The following is a 19,140-nucleotide window of genomic DNA, read 5'->3' as shown; positions in this document are numbered from 1 at the left end:
TCCCAGCGGCGAGGTGGCCATGTGCAGGACTTGGGGCGCCAGTCTGGGGGGGCGGATAGAAACGGAGGCGGCTGTGGAAAGCCCTCCCTGCTCGGCAGGAGGGGGCTGACTGGGGGAGGGACGGCAGTTTAGGGCCTAGGGGGCCACGTGACCCTCCCCCAGGAATGCGGTGACGTCACCGGGGGCGTGGCTGTCCCCAAAATTGGGGAGGAAGGGGAAAAAAAAAAGCCAGAAAAAGTTTCTTTCCCGGAGTTCCAAACGAGGTGTGGGACGGGAGAAGGGGTCAAGACTACAGGCTTGGGGCTACACGGGGCCTGACCGCTGTCTGGAGTCCCCTGTTCCAGGCCATGTCGGGGCCCACCTGGCTCCCCCCAAGGCAGCTGGAGCCTGCAAGAGCCCCTCAGGGGAGAGCACTCCCTCGAGGCGCCCCGGGGCCGCCGCCAGCCCATGGAGCAGGTAAGGAGGCCCCAATGCCGCCAAGGAGGCCACTGGCCATTCCGCGCTCACCTCTGCCTTCTGGCTCCTGCCTCCCGCCTGTCCCTGCCACCCCTTCCCTGAAGCCCTTCTGGCTTCCTGCCCCCCCTGCTCTGTTCTCGGACCCCAGGTGCTGGGGGAGGGGAGAAGAGGGACCCAAGAGGGCAGCCTCCACACGTGCCACCCTCCTCTCCTTCCCCATCCCCACCTTGGCTCTCTCTTCCCTCACCTCAGCACTTCAGCCCCACCCCAGGGTCAATTTTTGCCCCCTCCCATCTGAGCAGTGTTACCAGGCCCCCGGGGGACCGGATGATAGGGGGCTCACCTGGGTGGGGTGCCATGGCGCACCCCAGCGCTCACAGGTGAGAACTGGAATTGGGGGGGTGGGAGGTGGGGGCACCGGGGCAAGTGATTTGAATTCTCCCTGTTTTTGCTTCATCCCCAGGGGCTCCCCCCAGATAGGGGGGCCTTGCGTCCAGGGAGCCTGGATGCCGAGATAGACTCGCTGACCAGCATGCTGGCTGAGCTGGATGGAGGTCGTGGGCATGCCCCACGGCGGTCAGACCGGCAGGTGACCCCCCCGTCCCGCTCCTGCTCCTTGTCTCCTGCTCTCCTCCCTACTCCCCAGCCTGGTCCCTTCTCTAGATTCTCAAACTAGCCCCCCCGCCCCCACCCCCAGTGTGAGTGATACACACAGGAGCATGGAAGAAGCTGGGCCACCAGAGCTTACTATGTTGTCAGCCTCTTGAGTGTGAGCCCTTGTCAAAGACCAGCGCTTACCTTGGGGTCACACACATGGGGGGTTCCCCCAGGTGTGTGTCCTGGAATGGGCCTGCTCACTCCTGGTCTGTGTTTCTCCCCAGGCTTATGAGCCCCCTCAGCCCCATGCCTACCGCACGGGCTCAGGCTCCCTGAAGCCGAATGGAGGGGGTGTTCCTATTCCTCCCCAACAGCTCTCAGCATCCCCCTATGGGGGCCCCACTCCGGCCTCCTATGCTACAGCCAGCACCCCTGCTGGCCCTGCCTTCCCTGTGCAAGTGAAGGTGGCACAACCAGTGAGAGGCTGCGGCCCTCCCAGGCGGGGGGCCTCTCAGGCCTCCGGGGCCCTCCCGGGCACCCACTTCCCTCTGCCAGGCCGAGGTGACGTCTGGGGGGCTGGCTATAGGAGCCACCGTGAGCCAGGGCCAGGGGGTAAAGAGGAGGCTGCAGGAGGAGGAAGAGGACGCGGGTACGGGCCCCAGGTAAGCCCGGGTACTGGGATTTGGGGGTCCTCACAGACACTGATTGGTGGGGCAGGGGTGGTGTTCAGTGTCCTGGTTGTCAGAGGCCTGGGGTGTTGGAGCTCTGGATCCCCTAGGGATGTGTCAGGAGATACAAGAGGGAGGTGCTGGAGCTGTATGTCGGCTCCTGGGGGTGCGCCCCTGGGCCCTGGGCTGAGACCTCCTCAAATGAACTTTCCGGGTGGAACTGCCTGGACCCCTTCAGGAAGTTTGACAGCATAGGGAGCTAGAGGTAGGACCGACCCCCTGAATCCCCCCTCACAGGTCCCCCTGAGCCAGCCTCCTGAGGAGGAGCTTGAGAGGCTGACCAAGAAGCTGGTGCACGACATGAACCACCCTCCCACCGGGGAGTACTTCGGTGAGCTGACCTGAGGTGGGAAGAGGTGGCGGGGACAGGGGACTGGAGAGTCAGTGGGACCGCGAATCCACCTTCCTGATCTGCGCAGATTGACCCTGTCCCTCCCTGTCTCCAGGGCGCTGTGGGGGCTGCGGAGAAGACGTGGTTGGGGACGGGGCTGGCGTCGTGGCCCTGGACCGCGTCTTTCACGTTGGCTGCTTTGTGTGCTCTACGTGCCGGGCCCAGCTTCGGGGCCAGCATTTCTACGCCGTGGAGAGGAGAGCGTACTGTGAGAGCTGTTACGTGGTGAGCGGACGTGCTGGGGGCGGTGGGAGCTGGAGTCAGCAGCCGGAGGCAGGGGGCTTCCAGCTGAGGTGGGGACTAGATGTTCAAGCCGAAGAGAGGAACGGAGCTCACAGCCAGGGGACTAAACTGATAGGAAAGAAGGGAGGAAAGTAGCTAAATGACCAGCTGCAAGAGGGAAAGGACAATAGTCCCTTACAAACGTGAGATGTTTATTTCAGAGTTAAGGGGATATATGTTAAATTCCCACAACGCCACCCCTGTGAAGCAGCTATTCCTACTGAAGGAAACCGAAGCTCAGACACTAAATCACTTCCCTAGGAAGCTGCGGTGCTGGGACTGGTACTCAGATCTGTTCAAGGCCACTTTTCACTGAACCCCTTGCAGGGAGCTACAAAAACAGACGGGTGGGCCGGCAGGGTGCCTGCCTGGCCTGGGCTGCCTCAGCCCCGAACTTCCCACCCTCCTTCCTAATAGGCCACCCTGGAGAAGTGCTCCACGTGCTCCCAACCCATCCTGGACCGGATCCTGCGGGCTATGGGGAAGGCCTACCATCCTAGCTGCTTCACCTGTGTGGTGTGTCACCGTGGCCTCGATGGTATCCCTTTCACAGTGGATGCCACCAGCCAGATCCACTGCATCGAGGACTTCCACAGGTCGGGCCGAGTCTCCCATCTTTGTCTCAGGGTGTCTGACCCTCCCCATTTTCCTCATTTCTCCTTCATGCCCCAGTACCAACCTCTCCAGTTTCCCACCCCTGGCTTTGTCTCTTTGTTACCCATCACTCTCCCTTCTAAGATCCAAGACCATACCTCTGGCCTCTCCCGTTCCCTCGAATATCCCACCTTCTCTGGGCTCCATTGTTAGTCTCCTCCAACTCAGGGGTTTGACAACCTCCTTGGTTCCCTCCCCCGCCCCCCCCCAGGAAGTTTGCCCCACGATGCTCAGTGTGTGGTGGGGCCATCATGCCTGAGCCAGGTCAGGAGGAGACTGTACGAATCGTTGCTCTGGATCGCAGTTTTCACATTGGCTGTTATAAGTGCGAGGTCAGGGGGCCTGGGCAAGGGGAAGGGGAGGTTCTTGGGGTCTGGGGTGCTGGGTATGGTAGAACCCAGGGCTCCGGGCCTGATAGAAAGCTGTTGCTTCCGTCTTAACAGGAGTGTGGGCTGCTGCTGTCCTCTGAGGGCGAGTGTCAGGGCTGCTACCCGTTGGATGGGCACATCTTGTGCAAGGCGTGCAGTGCCTGGCGCATCCAGGAGCTCTCAGCCACCGTCACCACCGACTGCTGAGTCTTCCCAGAAGCACCTGTTACATTCCCCCTTCCCATCAGCTACCCTCCCTGACAGCCACCTTTACAACTTTGTCACCAAATGCTGTCTCCTCTTCCTCCAATCATGAAATAATAACCCCTCAGGAGTTTACAAAAACACTTTCAAGTGTATTGTCTCATCTGATTCTCACAGCAGCCTCACGCAAGCACAACTGTTGCGCCCGTCTGCGTTTTTGTAGAAGTGATCTCCTCAGATTGCATGCTTCCCAAATGGCAGTACCAAGATCAGAACCTGGCTGGGTCTTCTGAGACCTAGTTTTTTGCAACTCCACGATACACTCCTGCAAACGCACTTTAGTGTAAAGACACCCCTCCTCTCCGTGCTCGGAGTAAGGCTGCAGCATGCTCCAGGGAGGCAGCGTTTCCTATTAAGCCTTCACACCCCACTCCCTGAACAAGGACTTGGGTGTTATCTCCGGGGTGGTGGTGCATTTAATCCGGCACAAGCCAGACTCCGCCTGTTGATCAAGACCTCAACCTGTAACTTAGCCAGACCAAATACTGGTTGGGGATAAGACAGATCCGCCGGTTTCGCCTACAAGACGGGGCGCCTCTGTTGAAGAACAGCAGTAGCGGGTTTGCAGGTGGTGGTAAATACTGAGGCGGCAATAAAGCCTCTCTGGTGCAGCACAAAATGGTGGGAGATGCTTTAAAATGGTTGCTCTATCCTGCTAAAGGCCTGCACTCCCCAACTCCGTGCCCTGCGCCAGCAGGGGAAAACAGCCCTGGATGAGGGCAGGAGGCTCCCCGAGCAGGGTGGTGGGGGTCAACAACTGGACACGAACCGGTTCAGGCCCCGGACACATCCGAGGGACCGCGACCTTCGACCTCAGCCAGAGGAAGCTCTCCCTCAAGCCCAGAAGGCCCTACCGCCCTGCTGTGGCCTGGCTTGGTCCCCCTCGGCTCCCGTAGTTCCTCTCGTCCGCTCAGTTCTCGTCCCGGAAAGCGCGCGAGACTTCCGGGTCCCCGCCCCTTCCCATCATCCCCGGGGGCTCCCAGCCTCTCGCTCTGTGCTTTTAAGTTCCAGTTCAGGCCGTGGGGGAGTACTTTGCGGTCGGGGCCCCGTTCCGTCGGTGACGCAGGCGCAGCGCGAGCGGCGCGCGCCGACCGCCCATCCCCGGCTGTTCCACTTTCTCTTCGTTTCCTTGGCCCCCTCGCTGAGAGCCCTGAGTCTCCCTCATCGTCCGCGCCGTCCTCGTCGCGCGCCCGAAGCAAGAGGCGGGCCCAGGTCTCCCGGAAAACTAGCCCGCCGGAGCGCGAGGCTAACGGCCGCGACCGCTCCCAGGTGGGGGAGGGGCGGGGCCTGGAGAGCCGGGGCCGCGGCGGGCGGGAGCGGGTTCGGGCGGCCGGTGGGCGTGGGCAGGGAGACCCGCGGGGGCCCGTAGAGTGTCGGAGCCGGCCACCTGCGCGGGGAGAGGGCTTAGGATGGCGGGGACAGCGGAAGGCTGGCCTTTGCGAAGGGAGGCGGGCGTGCTGCTCCGAAGCAGCTCTGGAGCCTTTCCTCTCCTCGTCATTGTTCTGCACCCTGGCCACCCCTGTCCGGGCTCCAGGCTCCCTCGGACCGCGCCATGGGTGACAGCGATGACGAGTATGACCGAAGGCGCAGGGACAAGTTCAGAAGGGAGCGCAGCGACTATGACCGTTCCCGGGAAAGAGATGAAAGGCGTCGAGGGGACGATTGGAATGATCGGTAAGACTGCTTTTCCTCAGTTTTGTCCCCCTGCCTCATTCTGTGGCTCTCCGCCCTCATTGCATTGCCTTTATCAGTTTTATAGGGTGAACCACAGGAAGTCGCTTATACTTGACCGTTTTTGGTCGGGCAACCGATTCGCTGTTGGCCAGAGATTTTTTCGCTATGGCTCGATTTTTGAAATGGCCACATCGTCAAAGCAATAGACCTAAGAGAGTTTTGAGTAGAAGAAGCAATATTTATGCATGTACTTTAAGATGCATGAGTTTTACTGTTTGTAAGTTATTTCTGAAAAAGGTTGATTCAAAGAAAGTAATGTTTTAGAATTGACTCGACTGGAGAGCTTGTCAGACCAGACCTGTTCTCTGGGACAATATGGTTAAATTTCTTGTGGTTGTCTTCCCTAAAATCAGAAAGAGTTCTTTGGACAGCGAGGGTTAGGTTAATTGATTAGGTTTGACTCAGCTAGTCATTAGCTTTTTGGGATGGTTTTTTTTTTTTTTTTAAGATTTTATTTATTTATTTGACAGAGAGAGACAGCGAGAGCAGGAACACAAGCAGGGGGAGTGGGAGAGGGAGAAGCAGGCTTCCCACCGAGCAGGGAGCCCGATGTGGGGCTCGATCCCAGGACCCTGGGATCATGACCTGAGCTGAAGGCAGACGCTTAATGACTGAGCCACCCAGGCGCCCAGCTTTTTGGGATGTTCTTGAGTTAAATATCATTAAGGTGTTTCCATTCAGAGAAATATGACATCGTTTCCAATAAACTAATCAAGAGAAACGATTTTTTTATTTGACAGAGAGAGACAGCAAGAGCAGGAACACAAGCAGGGGGAGTGGGAGAGGGAGAAGCAGGCCTCCCGCTGAGCAGGGAACCCGATGCGGGGCTCGATCCCAGGACCCTGGGATCATGACCTGAGCCAAAGGCAGACGCTTAACGACTTGAGCCACCCACGTGCCCCCCGAGAAACGATTTTTTTTAAATCTAAAGGACATCACAAAACATTATGGGGGGGGAGTTTGAGGTGACTTACTGTAATAGTATTTATTCATTCAGTGTTATTTTGAAAAATGAGCTTAGTAAAGCCTTCAGTCTGTAGTCCGTGTATTTCTTCAGTGGGGAGACCATATGGTGCTTTTTTCCCCTAGTGTTTTGTAAGAAAGAAGAAAATCAAAGGTGTTCTGAATTCTGGAAATGGGTAAGAAGTAGTTACTGTGATTAAGTAATTTATAGTCTGGGGCTTGGAGTGGAGGGCAAAATGGCCTTGGGTGTGCTGCAGTTGAGTATATATGAGAATCATCATAAAGATGGTGAAGTGTTGAAGGAGCTGATGATCTAAGGTAGGGTAGTAGTGGTGGAGGTGATAATGTTGGAGAAGAGCACAGGAAAGTGACACATAGCAGGACTTGGAAAGATGAATGGGAATTCCTGACGCACAGGTGGAGTCAACAGTTTGGACTTGGGGACATAAAATTGTGTGCAGAAAAGAGCCCATATTCTAGTTGTTGTTTTGTTTTGTTTTGTTTTAAGTGGTGGTTCTCAGGGTGCCTCGGTGGCTCAGTTGGTTAAGCGTCAGACTATTGATTTCGGCTCAGGTCACGATCTCACGGTGTCGAGATCTGTCCTGCGCTGGGCTCCTTGCTGGGCATGGAGCCTGCTTAAGATTCTCTCTCCCTCCCCCGCTGCCCCTCCCCTCCTCTAAAAAAACAATAATAAAGTAGCGGTTCTCAAAATGGGGTCCACACACCCTAGGGATCTAGGGATCTGTGGTGTTAGTATTCTTATAGCAACTTTAAGGTAGGCTTGTCCTTTTCACTGTATTGATGTTTGCATTGTTGGTGCTATAGCGTTGGTGGGAAAACTGCTGGTGTCTTAGTGCAAATCAAGGCAGTGGCACCAAGTAGTTTAAAAAAAAAAAAAAGCCAATTTCACTTAACATCCTTAATGAAGCAGCAAAATTTTTAAAATTTTATTAAGTTGGATTCTTGTCTATACATCTTTGTAATACGCATGATGAGTGGGAAGTATGCATAAAGCACTTACATTGCACATAGGAGTACAGTGGTTATCTTAAAGAAGAGTGTGGGATTGAGTTTTGAGTTGAGCTAACAGGTTTTTTTTTTTTTTTTTGGTGGGATGCCATTTTTACCTGAATGAAAGATTGTCAAACCGTAGTTAATCCTCCTTGGGTATTTGATATTTTCTTGAAAACAGACCTAGACTCTATTACAAGGAAAGTTGTTAGCTTTGTTGGTAGTGAGGAAGTGGAACTTTCCAGTGAAAACTAAAATTTTGGAAAACTTGTACTACTAGTGTGAGTTTGACAGTTTCCCATCTAAGACTTCTCTGACGAGATAGGTAGTGATGCTAATGAATGTGATATTTTGATATCGTATGATGAGATATGTCAAGATCCACTCAAAGAGCAAGGTAGAACAATGGATTTAAATGTAGCAGAGTATAAAATGTTTATTGATACGGTTTCAGATTCAATGCTGCCACTTGCCTTTAAGAAACTCTCTCTCGTCAAGTTTTGGGTCGTATCAAAGAATATCCCCAGTTACTTGAAAAGACTATTTATTAAAGTATTTCCTTTTCCCGCTACGTATCTATGAGGCTAGATTTTCTTCATATTTTTCAACCAAACAACATACACAACAGATTGAACGTAGCAGTAAATATGAGGCGGTGCCTGGGTGGCTCAGTCAGTTAAGTGTCTGTCTTCATCTCAGGTCATGATCCCAGGGTGCTGGGATCTGGCCCTGCCAGGCTCCCTGCTCAGTTGGGAGTCTGCTTCTCCCTCTCCCTCTGCTCGTCCCCCCTTCCTCGCCCCCCCCCCCCCCGCCTCGCATGTGCTTTCTCTCTCTCAAAATAATAAATAAATAAATAAATAAATATATTTTATATATGTATATATAAATATGAGACTCTAGCTGTCTGGATTAGCCTGGCCTTGAAAAGATTTGTTAGGGGCACCTGGGTGGCTCAGTCGTTAAGCGTCTGCCTTCAGCTCGGGTCATGATCCCAGGGTCCTGGGATTGGGCCCCGCATCGGGCTCCCTGCTCAGCGGAAAGCCTGCTTCTCCCCACTCCCCTTGCTTGTGTTCCCTCTCTCGCTGTGTCTCTCTCTGTCAAATAAATAAAAAAAAAAAATCTGTTACATGCAAAAACAAAGGCACTTTTGTTTTTTTTTAAGATTTTATTTATTTATTTGTCAGAGAGAGCATGCGCACAAGCAGGGGGAATGGCAGGCAGAGGGAGAAGCAGGTTTCCCCGCTGAGCAGGGAGCCTGATGTGGGGCTTGATTCCAGGACCCTGAGATCACGACCTGAACCGAAAGCAGACACTTAACTGACTGAGCCACCCAGGCACCCCAATGGCACTTTTCTCATTAAAAAAATTTTTTTTTGAAAATAGCTATTTTTTTTAAAAGATTTTATTTATTTATTTGAGAGAGAGAATGAGAGGGGGGAGGGTCAGAGGGAGAAGCAGACTCCCGGCTGAGCAGGGAGCCTGATGCGGGGACTCGATCTTGGGACTCCAGGATCATGACCTGAGCCAAAGGCAGTCGCTGAGCCAACTGAGCCACCCAGGTGCCCAAAAATAGCTATTTTTCATAAAAATGCAATTTATGTTGATGTATAACTTCAAAATTAATAGATAATTGTTTCTGTTTTGAGTATAGTATGTATGTCATCCATATAAGCAAAAAGTCTTTAATCTGCCATAATTTTATTTATTTTTTAAAAAATTCACTTATTTTAAAGATTTTATTTATTTGAGAGAGAGAGGGTACACACTTGCATGTTTGCGAATGAGCAGGGAGGGGGGGTGGGACACAGAGGGAGAAGCAGACTCCCCACTGAACAGGGAGCCAGATCCCAGCTCCCAGGGATCATGACCTGAGCTGAAGGCAGATGCTTAACTGACTGAGCCACCCAGGTGCCCTGCAGTAATTTTAGATTGTGAGGTGGGGGTGGCGGTTCCAAGACCAAAAGTTTGAAAACCACTGGGCTAGAGCAAAGGATGTTGTTACTTGGTTAAGGGTGGGTTGGAGGTGGCTGGTAACTGGTGGAGAGACTGGAATGACAGCAGGAACCAAGGTTTTGAACAGCGTTGTGTACTGGCATTTAGTAAGGAAGGGCATGGCATGATCGCATTTGTGTTTGAGAAAGATCACTTTGGGCGCCTGGGTGGCTCAGTTGGTTGGGCGACTGCCTTCGGCTCAGGTCATGATCCTGGAGTCCCAGGATCGAGTCCCGCGTCAGGCTCCCTGCTCGGCAGGGAGTCTGCTTCTCCCTCTGACCCTCCTCCCTCTCATGCTCTCTGTCTCTCATTCTCTCTCTCTCAAATAAATAAATAAAATCTTCTAAAAAAAAAAAAAGAGAAAGATCACTTTGACAGGAGAGAAGTGGGAGGGACCAGAGATCGGTACACCGGATGCTGCAGTTACAGGGGAAATGATCAGGGTCAGGGCACACGGACGGGCAAGGAAGAGGACGGCTTTGATAGGCTCTGAGGCAGAGGATTAGCAAGCCAGTAGCTTGAGTGAGCAGTGAGGGTGACACTTGATAAGTTGGATACCTGGTGATGGTTGATATCCCCGCTCTCAGGGAAACAGGAGGAGGGAAGCAAGCATGGCCTTGAAGTGGTAGAAATAACAGCTCAGTTCTGACACGTCAAATTTGAGGTGGCCATGGCCGTCTAGTCGGGGATTGTTAATGCTGGTCTGGAGGAACAGTTGGAGAGCCATCTGCTTGAGGGTGATGGCTGAAGTGATGGCAGTAGGCAAAGTCTTTTTCTGTTTAGAGAATAATTTTATAATTGTGGGCTTTTAGTCTGCTGTCTCAGGATAGGAAGGGCCTGTCTAGGAGCATGCCCGGCTGTGTCCCATTACTGTTACTCATTCTTATCGCCAGAGAGTGGGACCGGGGCCGGGAGCGCCGCAGTCGGGGTGAATATCGGGACTATGACCGGAATCGGCGAGAGCGCTTCTCTCCTCCCAGGCACGAGCTCAGCCCCCCACAGAAGCGCATGAGGCGAGACTGGTGAGGTGGCAACAGTTTCTCTGGCTTCTCTCCTTAGCCTCAATTCCACCTGGCCTCGGCTGTGTTCTTCATTTTCGCTAAGGACTTTGTCATTTCCTTTTCTCAGACTTGTTACAAACCCATCTTTTTTTATCCCTTTAAACCCTTGGGTGAGAGACCACATTCCATATGCCCCTTCCTCTGTCCCATCCTCCTTCGTGCTCTGGAGACATGATTCCCTTCTCTGTCTGACTTTTGTGTCCCCCACCCTCAGGGATGAGCACAGCTCTGACCCATACCACAGTGGCTATGAGATGCCCTATGCTGGGGGGGGTGGGGGCCCTACTTATGGCCCCCCTCAGCCCTGGGGCCACCCAGACGTCCACATCATGCAGCACCATGTTCTGCCTATCCAGGCCAGGTAAAGACCTGGGGTTCTGGGGTTCTTGGGAAAAGGGAGATGTTAGGTTTGGGGGATGGATTGGGGTTGCCAAAGACCGTGGCTGGAGTCAGGAAGTGGGTTAGGTACAGAGAGGAGTGCCTGTGGGGGTGGTAGCCGTTGGTGCCTGGGGTGGTGTCCATGGTGGGCAAAGGAAGGGGGCAGCTGGCTACCTTGGCCCCCCCATCCCCCCCGCCCTCTTCCCCCTACAACCAAGACTTCCTGACCGGGCCCCCCCCAGGCTGGGCAGCATCGCAGAGATTGACTTGGGTGTGCCACCACCGGTGATGAAAACCTTCAAGGAGTTTCTCCTGTCATTGGATGACTCTGTGGATGAGACAGAGGCTGTAAAGCGCTATAATGACTATAAGCTGGATTTTCGAAGGCAGCAGATGCAAGATTTCTTTCTGGCTCATAAAGATGAGGAGTGGTGAGTGCCCCTGTTTTCCTGCTCTCTGTTCCCTAGCATGTTTCCCCTGGCCCCGCCAGTGGAGCCTGCAGCCCTGTCCTCTTCCCATTTTCCCCAATCCGGAACTTCCTGGGGGTGGGGGATGGGAAACACAACAGCATTGGCTGATGGGTTCTCCTCCTCACTTCAGCATCTGCCACAGCCTCCCACCCCACCTCGCTTCCCCTCTGTCCTCAGTGAGTGGGACACCTCCAGGCAGCTGGCCAGAGCCACCTGTTCCCTTGGGGCAGCAGACAGACTGCTTCCCACTTGCTGGTATTGGGTCATTGTCATCCCTGATCGCCGGGACCCTGTGTGGCTGTGGTGTTCTCCCAAAAGCAACGAGTGAATCCAGACAAGAAAAAGCAAAGATCTCAGGGTCGTTTGACAGAAAAAGAATTTTAATTTTTTTCCTTTTGTGGATGTTTTAATTTTAATCAACCATCTTTTCCCCCCTTCCTGCTCCTCCTCCTCCTCATCCTCTTTCTGCTCCTCCTCCTTGAAAAGAGCCAGAACTGGGAACTACACCCGCTCATCGACGGAGCTCGGAGCAAACCCACCTCCACCCCCACCATACCCAGCCCATACATGAGCCCCCTGGGCTGAGCTGCGCTGCCCCGGCCAGGCAGACAGGCAGGGCACTGCTGTGCACAATGCAGCGGTTTAGCTGAATGTGATTGCTCAGGCAGCTAGTCAGTCAGGGCCCCCACCGCGGAGTCCCGCGGGGGTGGGGCATCTGGGCCGGGACGCCCCAGCCAGGAGCCAGCCGGTGGCCCACCTGCCAGCATGGGCCCTGGGCGCGGCTAGTTAAATCTTGAGCTCTGTTTGACCAAGCGGCCAAGGTAAAGATCCTGGAGGTGATGCCTGCGGCTTTCCTTTCCTCTCACGCTCAACTTGTGGTTCTGTTTTGTCTGTCGCTGTCCCCTCCTTCTTTATCCGTGTCTTGGTCTCATTCTCTCATGTACTTTTCATTCTTTCTCGGTCCCTGTCCTTGCTCCTTGCCTAACCACTTGTTTCCTGTGGTTTTTTTCAGTTTCTCTGGTCTTTAGTTTTTCCCTTTGTTTTCGATTTCTGGGACTTTCTCACTTTCCCTTTCTGCTTTTTCTCATACTCATTTCTTCTGTTCTGCACCCCCTCCTCCCAAGGTCCTATTTTAAATGTTCCCTTTCCATGTTCCACCCCACCCTAATCCTCCACCCCCTCTCCTCTCTCTCTTTTTCCCTGTGGGCAGTACCTGAGGTTATAAGGGCACTTCAGTTTCTCCCTTTGGTCTTTCCCTGTCCCTCCACCATCTGCTTTTCTTCCCAAGGGGGGAGAAAGCTTTTCTGCCTTTTTTGACTTTTCCTATCTGGTGCATTTCAGGTTTCCCTCTGTCTTCCACCTAGGGATGGAGGGAGTTGGTGGGAACAGTCCTTTTAATGACTCTAGTTTGGGGTTGGCAAGGAGAGGGAGGTTCTTTGGGGCCTACTATTTCCTTAGCCTTCCTCTTGGAAGCTTTGGGAAACTACACTTTTTTAAGTTAGTGTTTCCCAGAGACTCAGGGCCATCATTCTGCCTCTCTAACCCTGGCCTCCCCCTATAGTCATTGCTTTTCCCAAATCCAGAGCTCTTAGTTCCTGGCTCTCCCCCAGATCTTCTCAGAGCATAACCTCTGGTTCCTTTTGGGGGTATTGGGTGGTTCTGGTGCACCCCTCTCCCCAGTCTTTCTGCTTTCGTGGTTTATTGTGGGTGTGAGAGGACTTGCCTGGGCCCCTCCCCATGTCCCGGTCCTGGCGCCCAGTGACTATTTTGTCTCTTCCCTTCCCCACTTCCTTCCCAGGTTTCGGTCTAAGTACCACCCAGATGAGGTGGGGAAGCGGCGGCAGGAGGCCCGGGGGGCCCTGCAAAACCGACTGAGGGTATTCCTGTCCCTCATGGAGAGTGGCTGGTTTGATAATCTTCTCCTGGACATAGACAAAGCTGATGCCATTGTCAAGATGCTGGATGCAGGTGTGTGGATTGGGAGGGGAAGAGGGTGTCTGGTGACCAAGGTCTTGATTGGGAAATAGATACAGTTGATCATCCAGAGGCTGAAGACCAGGGCCATAATGACCTCTGCCCTGTCTGTTGGTAGCTGTGATTAAGATGGAAGGAGGGACAGAGAACGATCTGCGCATCCTGGAGCAGGAGGAGGAGGAGGAGCAGGCCGGAAAGCCTGGGGAGCCCAGTAAGAAAGACGAGGGCCGGGCTGGACCAGGCCTGGGGGATGGAGAGCGCAAGGCCAATGATAAGGACGACAAGAAAGAAGATGGCAAACAGGTCAGAGTGCTGGGCTCGCTGGGTGCTGCCCGCTGGCTGCTGCCCATGAGCTCCTGGGGAGGAGGATGGAGCAGCTTCAGTGGTCGGGGCGGGGCTGGAGGGTTGTGTGCTGGGTCCAGGAGAGGTGGAGGGCTAGGGAGGGCCAGGCCCTCTGATAAAGGTTGAAGGGGAGATGGATGTGCTGGGGATTATCTCTGCCTGCAGGCTGAAAACGACAGTTCTAACGATGACAAAACTAAGAAGTCTGAGGGTGATGGGGACAAGGAAGAGAAGAAAGACGACTCTGAGAAAGATGCCAAAAAGGTAGGGTATCTTTTGCCAGGGGATCAGTGTCCGGTCCAGTGGCCTGGTTAGCTGACTCCCTTCCTCTTGCTGTGGCTCTCACAGAGTAGCAAGAAGCGGAATAGAAAACACAGTGGCGACGACAGCTTTGATGAAGGCAGTGTGTCCGAGTCCGAGTCGGAGTCGGAGAGTGGCCAAGCTGAGGAAGAGAAGGAGGAGGCTGGTAGGTTTTATTTTCTGCTTCTAGTCCATTCTCTTCCTACTGAATAGGGGTAGGGGAAGTGGGAGTGGGTGAAATTGTTAAGGGTGGGCCTTTTGGGAGATGAGGGTGGGGAGGTGGGAGCGTGACTGCTTCTCTGTCTTCCCTTCCAAAATCAACAATAAAAAAATCACCGACTCCCACCACTTTCTGCATAGAAGAGGCACTCAAGGAAAAGGAGAAGCCCAAAGAAGAAGAAAGGGAGAAGCCTAAGGACACTCCTGGGTTGGAATGTAAACCTCGGCCCCTTCATAAGACTTGCTCCCTCTTCATGCGCAACATTGCACCCAACATCTCGCGGGCAGAGATCATTTCTGTGAGTGGGGAAGAGTATTGGGGGCAGGAATGGCACCCATGCTCCATCTTTGGTGGCAGGGAGGGGGAGCTGGTGAGGCGGGGAGAGGATAATGTGACTCTGCTTCTAACATATACCCCTCTTTCTCTAACAGGGAGACCCCTTCCCGTGGGCCCATGCCTTTTGTGGGCTGGCTCCAATTGCACCATTTGCTTTTAAGTGCTCTTATTCTTAAGCCCTTTATTGGTTTTTCCTTATTTGAGTAAAGATTCAAAGGCAATTCCTAGGGTTCTGAGGACATGGGGATTGGAGGAAGAAGTGAAACGTTGAATCGCTCAATGGGGTTTCTGTTCCTGTTTTTCCAGCTTTGTAAAAGATACCCAGGCTTCATGCGTGTGGCTCTGTCAGAGCCCCAGCCTGAGAGGAGGTGAGGAATGGAGAGAAGAGTGACCCTGGAAACCCTGGGGATAGGGTACAGGGGGAGGCAAATGGCCGGTATCCGTTCCACCCCAGGGTTATGCTGATCTTTTCTTCTGTAGGTTTTTCCGTCGAGGCTGGGTGACCTTTGACCGCAGCGTTAACATCAAAGAGATCTGTTGGAACCTGCAGAACATCCGGGTAAGTGCTGGGAGTGGGCTCTCTGTGCTGCACACAACCTCCGATTCCTTGTTCTTTTGATTCACTCATTCTGCGCCCCCATCCATCCATTCAGTCTGCTCACATTAAGTATATACTGGTGTCCATGAATAAGACCCTCCTGGTCCCTGTTCTCGGGGAGCTCACGGTCCAGTTGCTGGTCCTGTCAGTAGGGCCAGTCCCTGGAGCTGCTGCTGCTTGGGCGAGTGTTGGTGAGCTTTGTGTTCATTCCCTCTAGCTCCGGGAGTGTGAGCTGAGCCCTGGTGTGAACAGAGACCTGACCCGCCGAGTCCGCAACATCAATGGCATTACCCAGCACAAGCAGATAGTGCGCAACGACATCAAGCTGGCCGCCAAGCTGATCCATACGCTGGATGACAGGACCCAGCTCTGGGCCTCTGAGCCCGGGACACCTCCTCTGCCAACAGTCAGTGACTCCCCATGGAACTTTTCCAAAAGCAGCCGATACCATGTCGGCTGCTGTGGGCACCTCCGGTCTTGTCTGTAGCATTGACCCCTTGTTCCTATTCTGTTTGGGCAGCACTCCAGCTTTTCCAGTAGAATAGACTGGCATTAGTGATGATGTATTGGCTAGGATAGAATAAGAAAAAGACAAATAGTGAAGCAGTGGTAACAGGCCAAGTGAACCCTGGATTCCTTCTGCTTCATATGAGGAGCTTCCGGGACTACCTACCTCAGGGTCTTCTCTTGTCATCTCACTTGCCTTTCTTTTTCCTGCCTACCAGAGTCTGCCCTCCCAGAACCCAATCTTGAAGAATATTACTGACTATCTGATTGAGGAAGTGAGTGCGGAGGAGGAGGAGCTGCTGGGGAGCAGTGGGGGCGCTCCCCCTGAGGAGCCCCCTAAGGAAGGGAACCCTGCAGAGATCAACGTGGAGCGGGATGAAAAACTGATCAAGGTGCCAGCAAGGGCAGGCGGCCAAGGTCCTGGCTTGGGGCAGCAAAGGGGCAAGAAGAGTATGGTGAACTCACACGTTTTCATTTCCCGCAGGTTCTGGACAAACTCCTTCTCTATTTGCGCATTGTGCATTCCCTGGATTATTATAACACTTGCGAGTACCCCAATGAGGACGAAATGCCCAACCGTTGTGGCATCATCCATGTTCGGGGGCCCATGCCACCCAACCGCATCAGTCATGGAGAAGGTGGGCTCCCAGCTCCCCCACTCCCGATTCCCCTTTGGTTTCCCTTTCTCCTCAGCTGCCTCTGGTGTTAGATCTGTTCTGGTAGCAGTGCCTTCCCGCCCTCTCCTGTGATCCTCTCCTTTTTCTTTTTTTCTTTAAATATTTTATTTTTAAATAATCTTTATGCCCAACGTAGGGCTCAGAATCAGGACCCTGAGATCAAGAGTCACATGCTCTGACTGAGCCAGCCAGGTGCCCTTATCCCTTCCTTTTTATTCCTTGCTTCTGGCTCCCTTCTTCAGCCCGCTGTCTGTTCCCAAACCACAGTGCTAGAGTGGCAGAAGACATTTGAGGAGAAGCTGACTCCGCTGCTGAGTGTACGGGAATCTCTTTCCGAGGAAGAGGCTCAGAAGATGGGTCGCAAAGACCCTGAGCAGGAAGTGGAAAAGTTTGTCACCTCTAACACCCAGGAACTGGGCAAGGATAAGTGGCTATGCCCTCTCAGTGGCAAGAAATTCAAGGTCTGGGATGTTAGAGAGTTGTGCGTTAGAACTGTGGGCCGAGGGGGTTGAGCCAGGAAGCCGCCTCCGGCCTGGGGAGGAATTGGCTCTGGAATTGGTGGGCGGGGAGGTTGATTATCCTTCCACATTGCTTGCTCTGGTCTGACCCTCTCTTTCTTTCCCCAGGGCCCTGAGTTTGTACGCAAACATATCTTCAACAAGCATGCAGAGAAGATTGAGGAAGTGAAGAAGGAGGTGGCATTTTTTAACAACTTTCTCACTGATGCCAAGCGCCCAGCTCTGCCGGAGATCAAGCCAGCTCAGCCACCTGGCCCTGCCCAGAGTAAGATACGATCCGTGAGAGTCTGCCACATTCCCTCTCCCTTGACTATTCAAGGATTCCTGGTTCTCTTATCCCGTCATCCTCTGAAAACTTTCTATCCCACTCTCAGGCAGTATTCCTAAAAGCCGGTTGTCACTCCCCATCCTGTCCTCCTCCCCTCCCCGTGCCCCCCCTGCCCCCCCCCGCAGTAATTCATGTTCCTGTCCGTGTTGTACTCCCCCCAGGCCTGACCCCGGGACTCCCCTACCCACACCAGACTCCCCAGGGCCTGATGCCCTATGGTCAGCCCCGGCCCCCCATCTTGGGCTATGGAGGTGAGTACAGGGGGAGCTTGAAAGGGTTTAGTGACTGTGAGGGCTGGGAGAAAGGAAGCTTAACCAAGGTATAGTTGAGGTCACAGGTTTTCAGCTCAACACTGATCTCTTGTGTAGCTGGTGCTGTCCGCCCTGCAGTCCCCACGGGAGGGCCTCCATACCCTCATGCCCCCTATGGTGCTGGCCGAGGGAACTATGATGCCTTCCGAGGCCAAGGAGGTTATCCTGGGAAGCCTCGGAACAGGTGAGAATGAGCTAAGACGTCCCAAGCTTTCTTGCCCTCTTCAAGCTCCCTTTCAGGGATTCTCAACTGTCTTCCCATCTTACCTCTTCCATATCTCACAGGATGGTCCGAGGAGACCCACGGGCCATTGTGGAATACCGTGACCTGGATGCTCCAGATGATGTGGACTTCTTTTGAGCCATCTACTTTTCCTCACTCCTGGTATCGTCTGTAATTGTGACTGCCTAGTCCCATCCAGCTGAGAATTTTTTTTTGTACGTTCAACCCTACTGCCAATAAAAGCACTTCCATAGTGATTGATTATCATGTACCTCCCCACATTCTCCCAAAGATTGGCTGGGGCCATAATTAGCTGAGCCTCACCACTTTATTGACTCCAAAGGCCCAGGCAGCTTTTGCCTTGGAGTAAAGGGTTTAGGTGTGTTTGGGGCCAGAGACAGTCTCCATTCTGGGCCCCGAGCCTCAGTCCAGGGCGTGTTGCTGCTTTTGGGAGTTGCAGCTGGTCAAGCACAGGTTGTAGAAGGAGTTGCGGTCAAAGGCTGTACCTACCTCTCTCCATCCTACCCACCCAGCTGCCTGTAGTTCACTGGGATTTTTCGGAGCACCCCAGAAGTGAGGGTCCAATACCAGAACATAGGCCTCTGTGCCTGGACCCAGGCAGACTCCTAGCAAGGCCTTGGACTGGGCATCTGCATCCCCCCCAACCATTACAGGCCCCCCGCCCCCTGCGAAGTGGGAGTAAAGCCTCTCCAGTTCCCCCTGGAGCCCTGCTCCACGGGGTACGTGACACAGGCGCCCCTGGGGCCCTCCGAAGTGGTCGAGGCACAGACTGGCTTCTACACAACCGATCCAGCTCCGGGAGCCCCGGAACCCGGGGGGCTTGTCGCCCATGTCCTCCAGGGCCGCCTGCACGGCGGCTAGCCCGGGCACGCCCGCGGGCCGGCCCTCTGGCCACGAGCACAGCGTCTGCAGAGTGCGGTAGCCGCAGCCCCAGCCCCGGTCGTCCAGGCCGTCGCAGCCGTAGTGATAGTAAAGGTAGTGGCCCGCGAGGAGGGCCAGGCGAGCGGGGCCGCGGCCGGGCGGGGCCAGGCCCAGGTGCACGTCCTTCAGCAGCTCCAGGGCGGGCGGCGGGGGGCCGGGCAGACGCGTCCTGGCGGCGCGGACGGAACTCCGGCTCCAGCGTTTCCTCTCGGACCCGGATCTTGAGCTAGCCGCAGGCAGAACCGACGGGCGGGCTCTGGGGAACCTTCTCTCGCTGGTCTCCGGCAGCCGCGAAGAGCGAGCTGCAGCCGCGGGGAAGGCGCCACCCGCGAAGCTCCCACAATGCACCACCGGGCTGCCGTTGCTACTGCGCAGGCGCGCGCCCCGCCTCGTAAGGTGGGGCGGGGCGGCGGGGCGGCGGGGCGGCGGGGCGGGCACAGGCACGCTCCGCCCCGCTACTGAGATCCGCAAGTTGGGAGGGCTCTCGCACCAGCCCTTCTGTCTACTCAGCCCCG

The 19,140-nt window shown here is 54.4% G+C and overlaps 3 protein-coding genes across 13 annotated transcripts; 2 read left to right on the top strand and 1 right to left on the bottom strand.

Moving 5' to 3' along the window:
* Nucleotides 1-36: 36 nt before the first annotated feature.
* TRIP6 (thyroid hormone receptor interactor 6) lies at nt 37-3,823 on the top strand. 5 transcript variants are annotated; one of them, XM_054507674.2, is made up of 9 exons: nt 37-456; nt 759-836; nt 920-1,045; nt 1,338-1,715; nt 2,019-2,112; nt 2,228-2,397; nt 2,872-3,050; nt 3,320-3,440; nt 3,552-3,823. In XM_054507674.2, the coding sequence occupies exons 1-9, from the start codon at nt 448-450 to the stop codon at nt 3,681-3,683; spliced, it is 1,287 nt and encodes a 428-aa protein (XP_054363649.1). In that variant the 5' UTR covers nt 37-447; the 3' UTR covers nt 3,684-3,823. The 5 variants fall into 5 exon arrangements, with proteins under 5 accessions (XP_054363649.1, XP_045731613.1, XP_045731614.1 ...); XM_045875657.3 differs by having other exon boundaries at nt 709-836; XM_045875658.3 differs by lacking the exon at nt 759-836.
* Nucleotides 3,824-3,971: 148 nt separating this feature from the next.
* On the top strand, nt 3,972-17,940 carry SRRT (serrate, RNA effector molecule). Of its 7 annotated transcripts, none has more exons than XM_045875652.3 (20): nt 3,972-5,009; nt 5,275-5,414; nt 10,334-10,462; nt 10,716-10,862; nt 11,122-11,310; nt 13,148-13,317; nt 13,442-13,626; nt 13,831-13,929; nt 14,014-14,131; nt 14,329-14,483; nt 14,828-14,889; nt 15,002-15,080; nt 15,337-15,525; nt 15,845-16,018; nt 16,111-16,264; nt 16,571-16,764; nt 16,930-17,086; nt 17,311-17,400; nt 17,518-17,644; nt 17,746-17,940. In XM_045875652.3, the coding sequence occupies exons 2-20, from the start codon at nt 5,293-5,295 to the stop codon at nt 17,819-17,821; spliced, it is 2,616 nt and encodes an 871-aa protein (XP_045731608.1). In that variant the 5' UTR covers nt 3,972-5,009; nt 5,275-5,292; the 3' UTR covers nt 17,822-17,940. The 7 variants fall into 7 exon arrangements, with proteins under 7 accessions (XP_045731608.1, XP_045731605.1, XP_045731606.1 ...); XM_045875649.3 differs by having other exon boundaries at nt 17,299-17,400; XM_045875650.3 differs by having other exon boundaries at nt 14,326-14,483.
* A 135-nt stretch (nt 17,941-18,075) lies between these two features.
* On the bottom strand, nt 18,076-19,120 carry UFSP1 (UFM1 specific peptidase 1 (inactive)). Its single transcript, XM_045875659.3, has one exon. It carries the CDS (start codon nt 18,533-18,535, stop codon nt 18,107-18,109), a length of 429 nt encoding a protein of 142 aa, XP_045731615.1. The 5' UTR covers nt 18,536-19,120; the 3' UTR covers nt 18,076-18,106.
* Nucleotides 19,121-19,140: the final 20 nt, after the last annotated feature.

This window comes from Mirounga angustirostris, unplaced genomic scaffold, assembly GCF_029215605.1.
Source record: "Mirounga angustirostris isolate CCGP_5_RB_7025 unplaced genomic scaffold, mMirAng1.0.hap1 SCAF_5, whole genome shotgun sequence".
NCBI lineage: Eukaryota > Metazoa > Chordata > Mammalia > Carnivora > Phocidae > Mirounga > Mirounga angustirostris.
Note: the sequence above shows the minus strand (reverse complement) of the source record. Positions and strands in the feature narration are given on the sequence as shown.

Coding starts and splice junctions, on each gene's coding strand:
- TRIP6 (XM_045875657.3), top strand. CDS start 348: ATGTCGGGGCCCACCTGGCTCCCCCCAAGGCAGCTGGAGCCTGCAAGA. Junction 1,046..1,337: donor CACGGCGGTCAGACCGGCAG/GTGACCCCCCCG, acceptor GTTTCTCCCCAG/GCTTATGAGCCCCCTCAGCC. Junction 2,398..2,871: donor ACTGTGAGAGCTGTTACGTG/GTGAGCGGACGT, acceptor CCTTCCTAATAG/GCCACCCTGGAGAAGTGCTC.
- SRRT (XM_045875645.3), top strand. CDS start 5,293: ATGGGTGACAGCGATGACGAGTATGACCGAAGGCGCAGGGACAAGTTC. Junction 14,132..14,325: donor GGAAGAGAAGGAGGAGGCTG/GTAGGTTTTATT, acceptor CTTTCTGCATAG/AAGAGGCACTCAAGGAAAAG. Junction 14,484..14,827: donor CGCGGGCAGAGATCATTTCT/GTGAGTGGGGAA, acceptor CTGTTTTTCCAG/CTTTGTAAAAGATACCCAGG.
- UFSP1 (XM_045875659.3), bottom strand. CDS start 18,535: ATGGGCGACAAGCCCCCCGGGTTCCGGGGCTCCCGGAGCTGGATCGGT.